The sequence below is a fragment of the Aspergillus fumigatus genome, chromosome 4 (genome assembly GCF_000002655.1).
Source record: "Aspergillus fumigatus Af293 chromosome 4, whole genome shotgun sequence".
NCBI lineage: Eukaryota > Fungi > Ascomycota > Eurotiomycetes > Eurotiales > Aspergillaceae > Aspergillus > Aspergillus fumigatus.
In genome coordinates this window covers 1,678,875-1,696,574 of record NC_007197.1, presented here as the reverse complement: position 1 = coordinate 1,696,574, position 17,700 = coordinate 1,678,875, and the positions used below count along the sequence as shown (strand labels likewise).

The 17,700-nt window shown below is 49.7% G+C and overlaps 5 protein-coding genes across 5 annotated transcripts; 2 read left to right on the top strand and 3 right to left on the bottom strand.

Moving 5' to 3' along the window:
* Positions 1-197: 197 nt before the first annotated feature.
* On the bottom strand, positions 198-4,494 carry AFUA_4G06590 (uncharacterized protein). The gene is made up of 2 exons (XM_747074.3): positions 378-4,494; positions 198-307 (listed from the first exon to the last, which is right to left on the bottom strand). Exons 1-2 carry the CDS (start codon positions 634-636, stop codon positions 267-269), a joined length of 300 nt encoding a protein of 99 aa, XP_752167.2. The 5' UTR covers positions 637-4,494; the 3' UTR covers positions 198-266.
* A 3,992-nt stretch (positions 4,495-8,486) lies between these two features.
* Positions 8,487-8,726, bottom strand: AFUA_4G06580 (uncharacterized protein; the record flags this gene model as incomplete). The annotated part of the gene is made up of 1 exon (XM_747075.1): positions 8,487-8,726. One exon carries the CDS (start codon positions 8,724-8,726, stop codon positions 8,487-8,489), a length of 240 nt encoding a protein of 79 aa, XP_752168.1.
* A 633-nt stretch (positions 8,727-9,359) lies between these two features.
* AFUA_4G06570 (guanine nucleotide exchange factor) lies at positions 9,360-13,164 on the top strand (the record flags this gene model as incomplete). Its single annotated transcript, XM_747076.2, has 2 exons — positions 9,360-10,153; positions 10,207-13,164. Exons 1-2 carry the CDS (start codon positions 9,608-9,610, stop codon positions 13,162-13,164), a joined length of 3,504 nt encoding a protein of 1,167 aa, XP_752169.1. The 5' UTR covers positions 9,360-9,607.
* Positions 13,165-14,013: 849 nt separating this feature from the next.
* AFUA_4G06560 (trafficking protein particle complex subunit 13) lies at positions 14,014-15,591 on the bottom strand. The gene is made up of 5 exons (XM_747077.2): positions 15,257-15,591; positions 15,197-15,203; positions 15,025-15,148; positions 14,459-14,977; positions 14,014-14,405 (listed from the first exon to the last, which is right to left on the bottom strand). Exons 1-5 carry the CDS (start codon positions 15,321-15,323, stop codon positions 14,112-14,114), a joined length of 1,011 nt encoding a protein of 336 aa, XP_752170.2. The 5' UTR covers positions 15,324-15,591; the 3' UTR covers positions 14,014-14,111.
* Positions 15,592-15,730: 139 nt separating this feature from the next.
* On the top strand, positions 15,731-17,433 carry AFUA_4G06550 (RING finger protein; the record flags this gene model as incomplete). The annotated part of the gene is made up of 6 exons (XM_077804569.1): positions 15,731-16,400; positions 16,463-16,629; positions 16,740-16,801; positions 16,858-17,093; positions 17,148-17,269; positions 17,351-17,433. Exons 1-6 carry the CDS (start codon positions 16,021-16,023, stop codon positions 17,431-17,433), a joined length of 1,050 nt encoding a protein of 349 aa, XP_077660715.1. The 5' UTR covers positions 15,731-16,020.
* Positions 17,434-17,700: the final 267 nt, after the last annotated feature.

Below are 17,700 nucleotides of genomic sequence, written 5' to 3'. Positions count from 1 at the left end.
ATGTAAATCCAATTTAAAGCCCCAACGCCGGCAAGGTGATCATCTTGTACCCTTTCGTTCTAACTATTAATCCACCACAAAAGTCCTTTTCATACCCAGCAACCAATAGTAAATCCAGTTCAAACATAGATAAGCCTGCGGAAGGTATTAGCAATATATACAAAAAGAAAAATGACAGGTCTGGGAAAGCAGCACACCTATACAGCAAACAATCTTGTAATAGGAAAACCACCACAACCTCCCACCCATGCTCATCCCTGCCCTGCTCATACAGGCCGATTCTTATGCCTCATATTCGGCATATCAACTAAACGCTGCCTCAGCAAACGGCAACCCAGCAGTGACATATCCTTTGCCAACGGGACGGGTGTTCAAACCTTTAACCTCCTCCTTAATGATCTTGTAAAAGTCACTGAGCGGCGAATGCGCAAGCATGCTATCGACATCTAGGGGCTCCGGCTTGGGCAACGGCAAGTCCAACGGCGACGGTAACAGTGAGTCGAGGCTTTCTGCTGCTGCGTCTGGTCCTGGGTCCCGGCGGGTGTGGAGGGCCGAAATCGGGCGACGGATTGGTGCAGCGCAGGCGATGGCCACGGTGAGGAGGAGGAGGAGTGATAGGTAGGCTTTGGGTCCCATTGTGCTATTGATGAATCACGTACAAGTTGCCAGCCAGTCTATGTGGGTTGACTACGGTCAAGAAGAAACGAGGATGAGGATGTTGGTCGTGTTGCAAGGGTGATATAATTTCCCCCCACCTCCCCCGTCTCTGCGATAGTCCATTGGAGAGTGGTTTGGTATGCTGCTGTACGAGGATCGACGCGTTTGTCTTTTTCTTTTTCTTTTTTTATTGGTTTGGAATAGCTGGTGATGGCACCTTATCCCTTGATGCGGTTATTAGTTCCTCCCTCCACGGGTTGTGGTCAGCTACTGCAACGGATGCTCTGTACGGTGATTGAATTCTCTTCTGTTCAGTAATGGGATCTCGAGAATCAGACACTATAAGCTGTATCAAGTTCAATTATATGTTGGTTGTATATGAACCCGTATAGCTGTAAGGGTAAGATGCCCTGCCTGGTTGTGGCCGGAGGAATGCAAGGGATGCATTTCTCCGTCAATGGACAATGACAATGTCGACTCAATTCAGTCTCGTGCATTGGGCAGACCTCGAGTAGTGGAGATCGGAGTACAGTACTATCATGATATTGTGATCTGTCCTGCTTATGACTCTAGTCTGCTATTGCTAAATATACGACTGCGAAAAGGGAGAGACAGATGCAGATGCAGATGCAGCATCAATGGATTTTAAGTCCAGAATCAGACCGAGCTGAAACTATCGAATCAATATTGGACACAAAACTGCGACGCTGAGACATTGTCCAATATTGCATGAATCATAGTTGACTTGTCAATTGTCAAAATGACAAACAGCATGCATAATGCGACAACAAAATTCAATGCTGCCAATTGCCATATTGACTTGATTTAGTTGCTTCAAACTAAGTGCCTAGTGCGAATGCAAGCTGCAGATTTGACAAGCCCCATCCTGCAGCTCCTTCGTTTCTATCACACCGATCGACCCATGCACGTGAAGGCAGAGCGCGCTAGCCGTCGCTGTCGAGGCAGACGCCAGAAATCGCAAGGCTGAAGATGCAGATGGCACAATACTATGCTCTGTCCGAAGCCATCTGCAGCCACTGTAGCAATCAAGCATGTATGTTGCATCGGGCTGTCTGCATCTGGTAATTTTGTCCCGACAGGCTGTGATCATCAGGAACGAGGCGACCCTCAGCACGAGGTCTTTTGTTGATGAGCCTTGCCATTGGAGGATATTCGACGTGATGAATTTCGAAGGAACAAGCTGGCTTCGGCTTTAGCCTGTCAGCCATCAAGACTTGGCGACTCCACAACACCCCGGAACCAAGTCTCAACTAGTGACAGGAACGTAATCAGTTCCTGTAAAGTCGAACTTCTTCAGTACATTGTGCAGAATGGACCTGCAGAATGTGATATGCAAGCGCGGAGACAACAATCTCTCATCACACTTGTCTCGGTCGGACCTGGAATAGAATCAGCGACGATCGCAGATTGCTCAGCAGCCCTGTACAGAACCCCTGTTATTATTCAAGCCTCGTTTGGCTTCAACCTTAATGAATGAGTCCACGTTGACGACAGGGGAGCACGCCATTCAGTATAACAAGCTTAAATAATTAGGAACCCTTGCGGCTAGAACTGCAATCCACTCTGGATTGTAGCATTGGGCATCTGTGCAGAGTCCGCAGCAACTGGATGCTCTCGCAAATGCCTCCGGATCTCAGCCCTCTGGTCATTGACCAATTCTGGGAGGGAAAAAAATATTACAAATAAAAAGGAAACTCAACCGGCGCATCATTATTGACAATTGCACAAGACGGACCATGTCAATCGTACTAAATATCCAGGCAACCCGGCACGATCAGTGGAGTTGCACGGCAACTGGCAAACTCAAGTAACCGTCCGCCCACAAGGCTGGACCAACCACTGGGGAAGCGTAATATTTCCCCCCCACTCCCAGTCCGATGACGGGCGGGCACTGAGAAGGACTTGCAATCAGTCGGGTCCCCGACTAGATTGGCCAATGGATGCCAATGACATAGCCATATGCCGGCCCCTGCAGAAGTGCACAATCCGTCGCACTGAAGAACCAATGGTCAGAAGATGGGTGGACTAGTGGGGCGAAAGTGGAGGAGTGAACGTGCAGTCGAACAATGCTATTGCTACCAGCATTGACGCCTTTGATTTTGTGGGTTCCGAACCACATCCGAGCAGTTCTACAATAGCATTCACAGTGGTGATCTGCTATGCACAAGAAGTGACTCCTACACCTGCATCAGGAAGGAAAAATCCGTGCTTGAGGTAAAGGAGGAGCGCTCAGTCTGAGCCACACAAAATCGTCAAGAAATGACATAGCCAGTGCGCATACTCCGTAGACCAGTATCAATTCTCCTCAACCCGTCCTTTAACATGAGCTGGAATCACCAAAACCCTTTACTTGGGTAAAGGTAAAGGCAATGGTAAAGGCAATGAAGAGGGTGGTATGGAGTTCGGAATAGTAAGATATCCTTCAGATCTGTCTCCAGAAAGTGTAGGGAATTTGCGTCCCTGTGCACGAGAACATACAGCATAATGCTTCACATACTCCGTATACTCTGTAGTACCGGCTGTCTGGGACCTAAAGCGGCTTTCCTAGTTCCACAGTTCGTTCGGCAATGACTCTCGGTTTCGATCCCGTCTCTGCGAGTGACTGTGGACAAATACCCCACATTGTCCACAATACGATCGATCCTCAGCCTCCGTGAGATCAAGTGCCTCTGGTATGGAGATAATCGAACTGAATAATAATGTCAATTATCCTGCATCATGGAGGGCTGGGCAATGGGGCGGGGGAATGAACTAAGTAGCTCTTCCACAGAAGCAGTGAGGAACAGCTGACAACAGCACGTGAGGAGGAATATGCTTGGTGCCTGCAAGTCCAGGCAATAAGGCAGTAGCTGTTGGTCTAACCACATTCAATAATAATTACCCCTGAGTGCCTTCGGCCTTGGCCATCACAACTCGAGTCAGTACTCTGCTTTTTTAGTCCGTACTATTCGCGTCACGGTTATAGTCCATACCACACGATGTTTAAAAGATAACCGCTGGACACGTCTACAAGTAACTCCCTTAAGGTGTATCTCCTGTCTAGACCATGTGATGACTGCATACAGAGTAATCTCACACTCATACAGCAGTCCTCTCTCCCAAAGAGGCAACTCCCAACCTAATTGAGATAAAGAGCACCTCCGCGGTCCCCATCATGTTCCATCCGTTATCCCCATACGGTAATGATGGACAAACAGGCAATTTCGTGCCGTCCCAGGTGTTGCTCTGGTTGCTCCAGTGAAATGGTTGATCAAATCCTTCTGATTCTCAATGTCCACTGACCCTGCCCCTAGCAGTGGCAACTAACATCATAGAGTGTTTCTTCATGAGACCTCGAGTCCTCAATCATATAACTCCACGAGGAACCACACAAGCAGGTGTACGCAGTATGATCGTGGATAGAGACTGTGGTGCGGCGGCACAGCCAGACCGAGGCCAGAGCCGCGTAATGGAAAACAAACCCCTGTTCACCCCCCTGGCTTTAGTGATTAGTGTTAGTGTGTCGGTGAACGGGGACTGAAAGGATGGCCCCAAGCAGTCAAGCGTATCCGTGGGATAATAATCTATCTGTCGCCATGGATTCGAGTCATGACCAGTTCAACAATGATCACCATGGTATGACGAATCTAGCCATTGATATTGTTTTGTTTCCTGAACCAAGTGGTGGCGAACCATGGTCGTGCGCGAACTTGCCGTTTGGTAGCCTCGGAACCAACTTGACGTTTTGGCATGTACTCCGTAATTGTTGGAGCATCCTTGCAGCGGCGGCTAGCAAGGACTCCGTAGGTTAGTAGCAGGAAGCTCCATGTGGACACGTAGTTGGCTAGTTCTTTAGCAGACAAAGAAACGGCGGCAAAATGTCAGGGCCAGAAAGAGCTTAGAGCCTTGGCCCGCATATAACAGTGAGCACGTGCGCCCTATGATAGGCTGCTCAGTCCAAATTTCTTGCTGGAGGTTTGCAAGGTACGTTTCCTACATTGGATTACCTACCTACCTAAATAAGCTAAGGTAAGCCTGGTTTAGATTGTTTTGGAGTCTAAATTCTAGACACTCTGATTAGCAACTACGGATTCTACGGCCGACAACTATCAATCGCTTCAAGCGGATTCCCAGTAGTAGATTGTATAAGGGATAACGGTAGATTACCCACTACATCCCTAGAGAAGTACGGAGTAGTAAGCTGTAGTTTAGACCACACTGGTTAAGTCGATCCAAAGACAGCAATTTTACTGTCTAGCGAAGGTCCTGGCAACGACAAGGGCCCTGGATCCTAGATACCTGGGACCCCGTCCTACCGCAAGATGTCATTTGCCTTGCCCATGCCTCAGTCTCTGAAGTGACAGGGCGACTGGACTCAGAATTGGATACTGGTGCCAAGCCGCCAGACGAAGTTCTCTGGAGCCGGGGAAGATGCCGTAGCTTGGTGGCCAGGGCTGTAGTCCTACACTCAGTGCCGCAACTGCTATGTCAGGCCTTGGTGCATCAGACCATCACCGGATCGCGTGCTTTTACAATTTCAGAATCAAGATGCGATGCGATGCGATGGGACTTGTCATCTGGTTCTTGTTCATAGACCCGCAGAATAGGAGGAACTATCTAGATCCTATGATTAGCCCTGCATCAGTAGTGCTGATATTGAACATATATTTGCTATCTATGAGGTTACCGGACCCGATCATTTCAAATCATGCAGATCATCCAAGCAGCTGACCAAGTAGAGCATACGGAGTATAGTGCGAGTTATCGCCACAACTGAGCTCACATGGCGATAGTCATACTTTGGGAGCTTGCGTTGTCTCCACAAGGAGTCAATCCTTCTCCAAAGGTGATACAGCCAGAAAGTATATTACCGATTAGCCCGGCCCGGACCAGGTTGCTGGTATTTCCACAGGAGTGGATCGGTGATAAGGTGCCCAGTGTCTGTGTGACTGTCTGGAGTCTGGTTGTCTGTGCAGTGCGCGGTCGCTATGGATATATCTCCTATCATATTCTATATGATTGGATATCACCCGAAATGTACGATGTATGGGGTGCTAGCGAGTCCCAGACAACCTTTCTGACGTATGCGTGAAATGAAGCTATGGAAGTGTGAAACGGACATATCAGATCCGCCCTTGCGTCATTAGATCATCTAATACTACAGAGTACGGGGTATATTTACGAAGTTCGCCCGCGACGCGGTACTCTGTAAAGGTAGGTATGCCACGAATTTCTGGATTTATCCGGTAATTTGGATTTTTCCTGAAGAGGCCATCGACGATAACGGGGTTGATCATTTGTTTCTGCCTACCGTGGGCGAAGACGGCATGGCAGAGATGCACAGTGCATCTACTCCGTAGATATGCCTTTAATTGAAGACTCTGTGACATATATCGAACCGCTAGAATCAGTATTCCGATATTTCAATCGGCTTGCGTACTTTTAGCTCAAGATTGTTTCGACTTGGGACTGATTGACTCGATGAAAAACTGGACGCTCATGCTGTGTCGGGTTGTAATGATATGGCCTGATAGTGGGGGCAGTTATATATATAGACACTCTTAGATACAGTCGTAAGTTGATTTGAAGGCATTCCATAAGATCTTGCCAGCCACCAATCGTGTATATCATGTATATCATGTACCTTGATCAATGTACTCCGCAGGTTCAGACCCCGTAATCAGGTAGAAGAGTGGTAGACCAGATACCTTCGTGAAAAAGATAGAAATCGTACTTTGTACCGAAATCTAGTGACATGTGGAAAGGATCAAGTCCGTTTCCGCGACGGTCGACAGCTCCAATTTCAAAAGCCCCATTAGTCAGGAATTGAGCTCCATTTTGCGACTGACTTCCCTTTCGGCTTTGCTGCATTCTGCTTTTGCCAAACACTAATCTTTCAATCAGTCCTGCTTGCATTTTTATGATCCAGAGAATGATAAAGAACCATGTCGAAAGCAAAGTCAATTAAATTAACAAGGCAGAGAGTCACTCCTCGCATCGTTTATATTAAATCGTCATGAATATGAGTCCGCCACCAACGAGTCCAGAAGTACCGTCGACTCGACATGGTTACTGCGCTGTCGATCCCCACACCCGGCAAGAACTACGAACACGTAGCGGAAGTCCCCAAGCAAAAGGCAAACTCGTTCTCTCAAAGGATTGATCGAAACCTTTGATTCAGGATAAATCTCTATGGACTTAAACGGCAACGTGAGGGGAAGAGACGGGCCAACTTGACTTCTCCACAAGAAGACGGAAGTAATTGTTTTCTACTTTGCTAGATGGATATCTATCTGGGCTGCTAGACTCAGTCCTCAACTGTGCCAAGGAAGTGTCTAACTTCTGGCGGCGTTTGCCCCCGTTTGTCCTGTATGCGGGCTTTTGCACAGTGGAACCGCAGGACTCACGCAGGATTGGTAAGGTCTTATTTTTTACAGTGTTTACGTCCTCGCATTGGTAGATACCATGGCAATTAATCTATTTTTCGAAAAACAATAGGCCGATTATTAATATAAATACCACATAGCACGTCATGTTTATATTCTCCTGTGGTTTAAGGACAAGGATTGTCATTATAGTTGGAGTAGTTAGACAGGACAGGGAGAGTAAAAGGGACTCGGTCCGTTTGGATCGTCCTCGAGCCGTTTGTTAGTCTGTGATAATGTGATCACTTTGATAGATAATTTTCTACTGACTGCGTGAGGTTCCATTTCCCCCAGTATTCAACCTAGTGATCAGTTTGGGTTCATTTTAGTCTACGATTCAGCACGGCACCATATGAGTGGTACATCCTCATCTTCCAACCGAATTGGGGCATCACTGGAACCTTAGAGTTTGGATAGAACTCTGGACTGATGTGATGGAAGATCACTTACCTAATCTATCATAGTGCTCTGGCGACCTTTGTTAGCTTGCGTTTCGTCAACGGTCAAGCTCTTGGTTCTCTGCCCTCGGGAAAAGCACCAGGTCAATCGCATTGCATCACCGATTTGGCGAGGAGCATGATGACGATAGCTCACGAAGCAAACAGCATGGGGAAGATGCCCTGTCTTCACAATTGAGGGCATAATAAAAAAAGGTGTTGAGTGATATTCTCTGTAGTCTGCACTGTGTATGGAGTATGGGTCCTCGGCGGTCCAACTTTCCCGTATTCCATGCTCTCCCGATTCCACCCTCTCTTAGTGTCTATGGAGAGCATAGATAGTACTCCATCTTGCTTAAGCAAAGAAATGGATCCTTTGTCCCATCGCACGGGATTTGGCCCGTTTTTTTTTTTAATTCATTTTTACTTGTCCTTGTTATCGTTCGAGGACGGAAAAGTAGTGCCAACGGACTATTTGCTAGTTTAGTTCGTGCTCGACGACTGGTTCTAGTCCCTTTATTTTTTATTTTTATTTTTTTTTCCCTGTCCATAGCGACTTATTAATATTTCTTATTTCCCCTTTTCTTTGTTCGATATATCAAATGATAAATAATATTAATCCACTACTACATAGCACTGCTAATTATATTAATATTAATTCTTATTTCATAATCCCACTTACTATGACTACTGTCCAGACCATACTTATGCCAATAGCCTGATAGTACTTACTTTGCTACTCTCCTCTCCGTCTGTCAATATCACAGTACTCCTTTCCTCTCTCTCCCGCTTTCTTCCAAGATCATTGCTGGTCTACGATCATTCATTGCTATTATTTTCGTTTTATTATCATCATCATCGTTCCTTCATCACTAGATTAATATCATCATCATCGTCATTAAACAATTGCTGCCGGTGGCAATCCCTCGCTGCAATCAAGACTCGACTTGTCAACCAGACGGACTGTTCATTCCTCCCTGCTGTTGGTGTTTGTCAGCCCTTGCTTGTGTGTTTGAGGCGGACCAGAGTCGACAAACCCAACGACCTTTCCCCTCATTGTCGGACGGTCGAGTGTTGAGTCAATTGGGACGAGAATCTTATCAACAGCCTCAACCCTATTGCTCGAGTTCTCCCTTCCGTCTCCGTAATCCTTTCCCCCCAGATTCGAGGGTCCAAGTGGTGGTGGTCCTTGCAGCCCGACGACCATAGTTCCAGAACCTCAAAAAAAGAAGAGATCAACTATTCAGCTATTAGTCCCTACTTACTACTACTCTTTCTCCGGATCACTCGCAAGTGGCAGGATCAAGGGAAGATTCTCTCACTTAGATCATCACCAGAACAACGAGTGAAATCGCTTCCCTTGTCTTCGTCTTTCCACTCCTTCATCCCTTCCCCTACCACCTTCAATTCTCCGAGCCCTCTTACTCGTGCTCGCCGAAATATCTCCTACTCTCACCCTCGTTGCGACTTGGAACGTGTGCCTTTTCCTTCCTTGCTCCCAAGATTTTGCACGCAGCGTGTGCTATCCCTTGACGCTGCTGCAGGCCATGTTGACAGCTTATTCGATAATCATTTCCTATCGTTGTTATTGAAGATTAGACCATAGGTATGTCCGTGCCCTCGCTTCTTCCAAGATCAAATTGAGGAAATCCAAGAATATTTTCTGTCCCAGCATTCCTTCCATTCCTTCTCCCCACTGCCCTTGGAAGCCAACATTCCCTAGGTTGAGGTGCACAACAATAAGCCCTAGCAACCACATCCTCATCGACCACCTTGAGACCGTCATCCCTCTTCCCTACTGTGTAAAAGGGATCAAGCCACCGCTAACCATTGACCCTAGCCGAGTAACCTGGTCGTTTGTCGGACGGCTGTGCGCGTCATCGCTACGACCTTGATTCATCCCGACCAGAGATCCTGATATCTCCACTTTCGATTCCTCTTGCATTTACACTATCTCTAAAGAACAGTCTCCCCTGAGGATGCTCATTGAGTTCTGTCTCACCTAATCGCTTCGGTCTGTGACCTTCGCGCCGGCTAATCGCTATCGGAACGAGAAAGCGAACGAATAGGTCGCTAGAGAATAGAGACATGGAACCAATGAAGCGACACATTGCGCCGTTAAAAGTCGAAAAGACAATCACCAATCCTTGCGGGTCGACCACTTCAGAGTCTGGAGACCCTTCTAGCAATCATCACTATTCTACACAGCACAGTCTGCAGTTGTCACCACCTCTGACGCCTTACTGCGCAACCTCGTCCAAAGACAACAGCATGGATCGGACGGAGGCCCCCAGGGCCGTCTTCCACAACTATCTACGCGCATTCTATCCGTTCCATCCGCCGGGAGATGTTTCGCCGGATACGATTACCCTGCCATTGGACCAAGGAGATATCATTCTGGTGCACTCGGTACACACAAATGGCTGGGCTGACGGAACGCTTCTGGACACCGGAGCCCGGGGCTGGCTACCCACCAATTACTGCGAAGCCTACGACCAGCTACCTATGAGGCCTCTTCTGAAGGCATTGACCGATTTCTGGGATATTATCCGAGGCGGATGCGGGTCGTCTCTTCGTGACTTTGGAAATCAGGATCTTGTAAGAGGCCTGATTGCCGGAGTACGTTTCCTTCTGGTGAGTGTCCTGAGTCGAATGATCCAAAGACAAGGCAATTGACAGCGGTCCAGGAAAAATCAGAATGTCTCACCCGCGACTCGTTCCTTGTCCGAAGGCACGAGGGTCTGCGAAGAAACCGAAAAGCATTGCTTTCGGACCTTACAGCGCTTGTTCGTACAACTAAGAGTTTCCAAGTGATTGCTAGCGGAAACCCCTTACAAGACGAGGTCGAGTACATGGTCGATGAGATGCTTCTCAAAGCGTTCCGCGTTGTGACCCGCGGTGTGCGGTTTCTCGATATCTGGAACGAGGAGGTTGGTCTGAGTCGAACAATCGCGGAGCTGGAGCAAAGCAAGGATCATACTTCTCCCCTTACACCTGCATCCGAGACATTTGTCATGTCGGAAAAGGCCCCCTCGGAGGCTGAGACTGAACGAAACGAGTCGCGAGTTCTCAACAGCAGCCGCATGTCGATGAGTCGCTGTTCCACCCGGGTAGACATGTCGGAGCAGCCACGGCCCGTTTCCGTCGCTACAAAACGGATATCCATCTCCCACCGGGTGTCTTACTCGGGACCTGCTGCAGCTTCCCGAAACCCGAATCTCGCATCGGAACGACTCAACGCCACGTACGATGCTTTCCTCGGCGTGCTTGGTTCATTCATTGGTCTCCACCTGCAGTCTCGCTCCTCAACCGAGCTAGTCGTCACCACCGAGCAGGCTGTCCGGTCCTGCCGGGGTCTGCTCACTGTGGTCGAGGCCGTCTGCGAACACGACTCTCAAGGCAGTTCGCTCCTCGAGAGCGCCAAGGATGCGATGTATGAGCGACTGTCCGAGCTCGTTTTCGCTGCACGGGACGCCTTCCGACCCGCCCAATCCCCCGATGACGAGCTTGTCTTCATGCCCGATGAAGGAAAGCGACTGGTCGACGCCGCCACCGACTGCGTCCGAGCGGCAGGGAACTGTCTGGCCAAAGCTCGCCTGGTGCTGGAGCAGGTTGGAGATTTCGAACTCGAGGCACTGCCGCAAGACGTTGCGACGCCATTGGTTGGTGCTGGACCCGAGTCGCAATCGCAACAGCAGAAAGGCGACCAGCCTGAGCTATCCATGCGACTCCCACCACCTCCCCTGCAGATCCCCCAGAACGCAGATCTCGACTCTTCCCCTCCCACCCCAGGTCTTACCGACGATACCACTCCATCTTCTTCTTTCAACTCCCGCAACCTCAGTAACCCCACCATTGCTGCAACTGACGAGGCGTCATTGCCATCCGCTAACATCCCTCCCCCCAGCCCAGCGAAGTCCTCGTTCTCCTCGTCTTGTGATGCGGCGGCTGGTGTCAAGGTACTCGAGAACCGTATCAGCCATCCCAAGTCCGAGATCGGCGAGTCGTTTGGCCGTGGAGTGACCAGTACTGGAAGCAGCTTCACCTACCACAGCCACCTCCGGGACTCCGAAATGAGTGGAGTGTCTCAAACTTCTACTCGCGCCACATCCCCAGACATTGGCAGCTGCTACCAGGCTCCATCGCTCAAGAGCTGTGTCAGCCACTCGACGCTGGCGGAGGAGGGAGAGGAGACCGAAGTGAATATTCTGGAGAAGACTTATGCGCATGAATTGATCTTCAAGGACGGTCAAGTCATGGGCGGCAGTCTTCGGGCACTGATCGAGAGGCTCACCTCTCATGGATCAACGCCAGACGCCATGTTTGTCTCGACCTTTTACCTCACCTTCCGTCTATTTGCGACGCCGCTGGAGTTTGCCGAGGCCCTTGTTGAGCGGTTCAACTACATTGGCGATACGCCGCACGCCGCGGGACCCGTGCGTCTCCGCGTGTACAACGTGTTCAAGGGTTGGCTGGAGTCACACTGGCGTCATGACTGCGATGACTCGGCTCTAGATTTTATTGTCAATTTTGCCAAAACTACTTTGATGCAATCCCTCCCCTCCGCCGGAAAACGCCTTCTAGAACTGACGGACAAGGTTTCGACGCTCCAGGGACCCGTTGTGCCCCGTCTCATCTCGTCCATAGGAAAGACCAACACCGCAACCGCACAATATGTGCACCCGGACACCCCGCTCCCCCCTCCCATTCTCAGCAAGAAGGAGGTGAACCTTCTGAAACAGTGGAAGAATGGCGAGGCTGCGATCAGCATCCTGGACTTTGATCCATTGGAGCTGGCCCGTCAGCTCACCATCAAGGAGTCACGCATCTTTTGTGCAATTCTCCCCGAGGAGCTGTTGGCGACAGAGTGGATGAAAAAGAGCGCTTCACTGGCCGTCAATGTCCGTGCCATGTCGACTTTGTCTACCGATCTCGCCCATCTGGTGGCTGATTCTATCCTGCAGCTGGAGGAACCGAAGAAGCGGGCGGCTATCATCAAGCAGTGGGTCAAGATTGCTAACAAGTGCCTGGAACTCAACAACTATGACACTTTGATGGCCATTATCTGCTCTCTGAACTCATCAATGATCTCGCGCCTGAAGCGGACCTGGGAAGTGGTATCGCAGAAGACCAAAGCCACTCTCGAGACCCTGCGGGGCATCGTGGATGTGTCGCGCAACTACGCTGTCCTGCGGCAAAGACTGCAAACTCATGTTCCGCCATGTCTTCCTTTCGTCGGCACCTACCTCACAGATCTGACCTTCGTAGACCACGGGAACCAGCCGCTGCGAAGCCTGCCTACCGATGACGGCGAGATGACCGTCATCAACTTTGACAAGCACATGAAGACCGCCAAGATCATTAGCGAGCTCCAGCGGTTCCAGGTCCCCTACCGTCTTACCGAAGTTCCCGAACTTCAGACCTGGATGCAGAACGAGCTGGTGCGGGTGCGTTCCAATGGCGAAAAAAGCCTGCAGACTTTCTATCGTCGCTCTCTCATTCTGGAGCCGCGCGAGATTACGCCGCGGCCGAATTTGCAGCCTGAGTCTAGCGCCTCCTCTATCATGGAGAACGCCAGGGACAAATTTGACCTCTTCGCTTGGACGCATCCCTCCAAGGCCAAGTCGGTCGCTACCAATAGTTGATTCTATTGGCATATCTTCTTTATCTCATGCTGATTACGGCCGTACTGACGGCCCTTGAGCTTATATTACGACCTTACGACTTCTGATCGATCAGATTTGATTATCTTTGTTCATGCTTTATACGATGCCATCACTTATTTTGACCCGTATGTTCGTTGTCGATACTTCTAATATCTTGGGCGGCGCTTGTGATCTCAAAATTCTTGCACTCATTTTCTTATTGTGATCGTTCTGACAGAGCGACCGGATTGATTCGGAGTACCTCGGCATATCAAAATTGTGCATAGCACAGGTGCTCTGTGATTAGACCCCTACTACACTGAGCCTCGCGGCTCCGGAGGCTACAGAAAACAGGAATAGATACCCCCTCGGTTGTGGATGCTGGAACGTCAATCTGTCGCGAGAAACTTTCTTACTATCTTAATTGTTTTACTGGTTTGGACTGCATTGGAAAGAAAACTTGGTTGGAATCTGTGATACCTGGTTTGGAAATGGATATGGATCGCATTCGGTTGGAGGCAAGGCACTGAACTGTACTGTATGTATTTACTCATAGGTTCAAGTCAATGAATTATTGATCTCATTCACTTCTTTTCCATTTCTAAATTCTCCCATCCCTTGAACCTTGAGTACGATAACGACCACCCACCAAGTATCACTGTTCTGTGGCGCTCAAGAAGTTCAGGTAGTAAGGCAGTAGCTGTTCGATTATCGACATCTCATGGGGGTGGGCACCATGGCAACAAAAACGTATCCTTTGTGGAATTCAGCCGCAGCAGCAGGTAGGAGAATTTCTATGCGTCAGTTAAACAAGTGGCGGAGCAACCTTTCAGGATAGCAAAAAGGTACACTTATAGTCTATTGGTGCATGACACAGGCAGTACTCATGCAAGTCCTTGAGACTTCATTATTGCAAGGTGATTGGACGTATAGGGATAAAGATACCCTCAAGACCGCCTTCTTGTCAACAGATTCCCAGTAGTCAAAAACCCCTTGTCACCCATAGCACTCCTCCACTCAATCGAAAGCTGTCCCAGAACTGCCCTGCCATCTCGTCTCAGGTCCTTCTGCAAAGCTTCGAGTCCCTCTTGCTGGCCTTCTTCCTGCTCCACCAAGAATGCAACCTGCAGTACATCCCGTGGGTTCAGCGTGGGCGGCTGCGAGTCGGCCTTATCCGGCCTCTCCAGGTCCCAGTTCAAGGAAAGGGCTTTGAACGGCGGCTTGGGATTGAGTTTCGTTTGCTGTCTTGCGGTCAGAGATACTATTCGTCCTGTAAAATACCCCATCGACAAACCTTGACCACCACGGTGCCATCCCCCACATTCTCCAGCTGCGCTTCCAGAGCGAATCGCAGAAGCCGGGTTTTCCCATACGGTCCCAACGACTTATTCTCCACCTCCAACGGAGCCAGCTCCGAGGATTTCGTCCGGACACTGAGACACGGCTGCGCAACAAACTGATACAGTTTACGGAATGTCCTGACCCGGCCGCTTGCAGCCTGCGCGTCAGACCCGATCAGCGTCTCGGTGTAGCTGATGCTGACGGCCAGGATGTGATTCCCTTCTTCTTTGAGATCGAAGCGCACGATTTTCTGCAGGGATTGTCCCCTCTGCAGGCCTTCTGTTTGGGCTGGATCGTTGGCCGGTTCCAGGTCCAGCGAGGCGACCTGGGATGGAGTCTGCATTTCAGCGACGATGCGGACGGACGTGACGACGCGCGAGGTCTCGTCCTCCGGGAGCTCATTGTTGGCGCTGAGCGTGCAGGCGAATGTCTCCCCGACGTATGCCGACCCAAAGGAAGGCGGTAGAGTTAGCTGCGGGTTCGTTAGTTTGCGCTTGGTGGAAGGTGTTAAGAGCTTACGTTAGGACTTAGGATGAACTTGTCATCGGTACTGTCGGATGGGTAGCTCAGGGACGCTTTCCTTGAGATCTTGGTGTTTGCAGCCGGAAGGGGATATTGATTGGATAGCGAAGGCCGCGACAGCCTTACTCTATTAGCATACGGCCAAAATGCTTCTCTGAGTTCAGCTTACCGCAATACTGAGGCCGGATCAGCGAGATGTAGCTTCAGTTGAGATCTCAATTGTGCGTACCTTTTAGGGAGACCGCATGCGGTTCTTTGGAGCTTTCAGCGCCCGAGTAGCCTCGCGGACGAGCCATATGTCTACCCTGAAGGAATTAGTCCTTCAGTCGATCATATCATGAGGAATTGTTTGAAATACCAACAGAGAATCGTTCTGTTGTGCCTTGAGATGTAGTCATGTGGGGTTACATAATCCTTCCCAAAAAGGTATAGCATGCTCTTATCTAGAGGTCCTCATTCACAGTCAAAATATACCAGATGAGCGTATTTCAGGCCATCGACGCCTGAAAATGCTGTATTCAGAATCAATCGAGACGTCACAGACCCCGTGGAGATAGAAAGCTGGTCTACTACTCCGAGTTCGACTAAAAATTCCAACTACTTAGAATGGATGCTGTCTTCTTCTTATCATTATCTTCACTAGTCTGATAGCTTATCGCTGCCAGCAAACAGAACAAAGTACACAAACCCAACAAACCTCCACATCTGATAATCATTTTGTCATCGACTGGCTATTGAAGTATCTAGATAGGCGCAAAGGAGACAATATTCAAAGCTCAAGGGTGCAACATCAAAAGAATCGACTCAAGACCAAGTCTACGTCCACCTTCGCCGACTGATGGATGTGATTATGTCAGCGTTCCAGGTCGCGTCTGCTCAAAACAAATCTATCAACTTATCCAACGCCACCCCAGGTCAGTTCAGTCTACCAACGTCTACCCCATTTTCCCCCCAATTGAGTCGCTGTGTACATGGCTCCTGCTGCTAGTCAATATGGGAAGTACGCGAACAACGGCATCTTGCCAAATTATCACCGGCTCCTCGCCTGCGCGAGGTCGAATGTACAGCGTCGCCCCAGGCAATACGCGGTCAGCAACCAAGAGAAAGCGAGACGCCGATGATGACATCAAATTTTTGGCGACTCCGGTGAAAAATGCGCGCAGACGAGTGAATCCCACCTCTGCAGCCTCAGCAGGCTCTACCGAGGTGATCGACTTGACAGCAGACTCACCCGCCACGACCCCGACCAAGAAGACTCGAAGCCCCAAGAAGCGCCTTCCTGGCCAGCCAGCCCCCGAGCGACGCGCTAGGCCGTTCCGTAAGCAACCACCAAAGTGTATAATGGAAAGGATGGCGCGAGCGCGGACCCAGAGGTAGGATTTGGCTTGGCTGTACCCCTTTTCGTGCGATGCTCACTAACCCGGCCATTGAGCAGGATGTGTGTCGTGGAACATTGTGTCACCGAGGTCGATGATGCGCCCGAAGTCGTGTTTACAATGGCGGGGACGACTGGAAATCTGTATAAGGTTGTTATTGGGAAGGTGCCTTCCTGCGATTGTCCGGATGGAGGTAAAGGAAATCAGTGCAAACACATATTCTATGGTATGTCGACGACATTTCTTTCAACATTGTGACCTTGTCTACTCTTCTTTCGTACTGGCGTTCCGTCTCTATTCTATTCTTACAGTCGCTAACTACTATGGCCTATCAAGTCCTAATAAACGCTCTTAAAGCCCCGGCACATCTACAGTATCAGCTGGCATTCTTATCCTCGGTAAGCGTTCGCGCAAAGGACGCAGTTGTATGAGTCACTTACACTATTTCATACAGGAACTCCGCGAAATGTACCAGTCATCACCCCTCAGCAGCCAAAAAGAACAATCGGAGGACAACAACGGCAAGCGCAAGCCCATCGAAGGAGACTGTCCCATCTGCTTCATGGAACTCGAGCCAGAGAAAGACGAGATTGTCTGGTGCCGCGCAGCATGCGGGAATAACGTCCACAAGGCATGTTTCCGGCAATGGGCTGCAACGCAGAACGCGCAGGGCGTTCGTTGTGTTTACTGGTGGGCTCGACCACCTGAGACAAAGATCGTGAAGACATGCTGACTCTCGTCTAGCCGTTCTGCATGGGAGACCGGTAGTAGCGAACTGGATCTGAAACAGCTCACCAAGGACGGATACGTCAACGAAGAAGGTTATGTCAATGTGGGGCATCTGCTCGGCATGCCGGGCGAACGCGGTACGAGGCCGTCCCTGTACTTGTCCCCTTAGTTTTGCTTTTCATCTCTTGGAAAGGTTGCTAACGAACGCTCGGTGATAGACTCTTCAACATATTATCGGCCCTGGGGTTCCCCGGGATCGTCCTATTATGGGTCGCGTAGGTCGTGGCGTTCGCGCTGGTAAATGAGTTTGCGTGCTACATGGTGCAAGGGCGTGGTCACTGGGTTTTGGATTGCTAGATTGCTATATACCCCTATCTGTAATTGTGTTGCTTGATGTATTCCAATGATACTTCGCTCTCTGCCCGAGGCACAGATGTGTAACTCATAGATGTTCAGTATACCCATCTCACGCGATTGTGACTCAAAGCGGACTCGGAATTCTGCTCACCTGGTCGCTGTACATCAAGAAGCTTGACCGGTGATCTTCTGTGTCTGCGCTATTGGCTTT

Excerpts from the sequence above, each read along its gene's own strand:
- AFUA_4G06590 (XM_747074.3), bottom strand. The coding sequence starts at position 636 with ATGGGACCCAAAGCCTACCTATCACTCCTCCTCCTCCTCACCGTGGCC. Across the intron at positions 308-377 it reads CATTAAGGAGGAGGTTAAAG|TTGATATGCCGAATATGAGG; the intron begins GTTTGAACACCC and ends GGCAGCGTTTAG.
- AFUA_4G06560 (XM_747077.2), bottom strand. The coding sequence starts at position 15,323 with ATGGCTCGTCCGCGAGGCTACTCGGGCGCTGAAAGCTCCAAAGAACCG. Across the intron at positions 14,978-15,024 it reads AGTTCATCCTAAGTCCTAAC|CTAACTCTACCGCCTTCCTT; the intron begins GTAAGCTCTTAA and ends ACGAACCCGCAG. Across the intron at positions 14,406-14,458 it reads ATGGCACCGTGGTGGTCAAG|CAAACGAAACTCAATCCCAA; the intron begins GTTTGTCGATGG and ends ACCGCAAGACAG.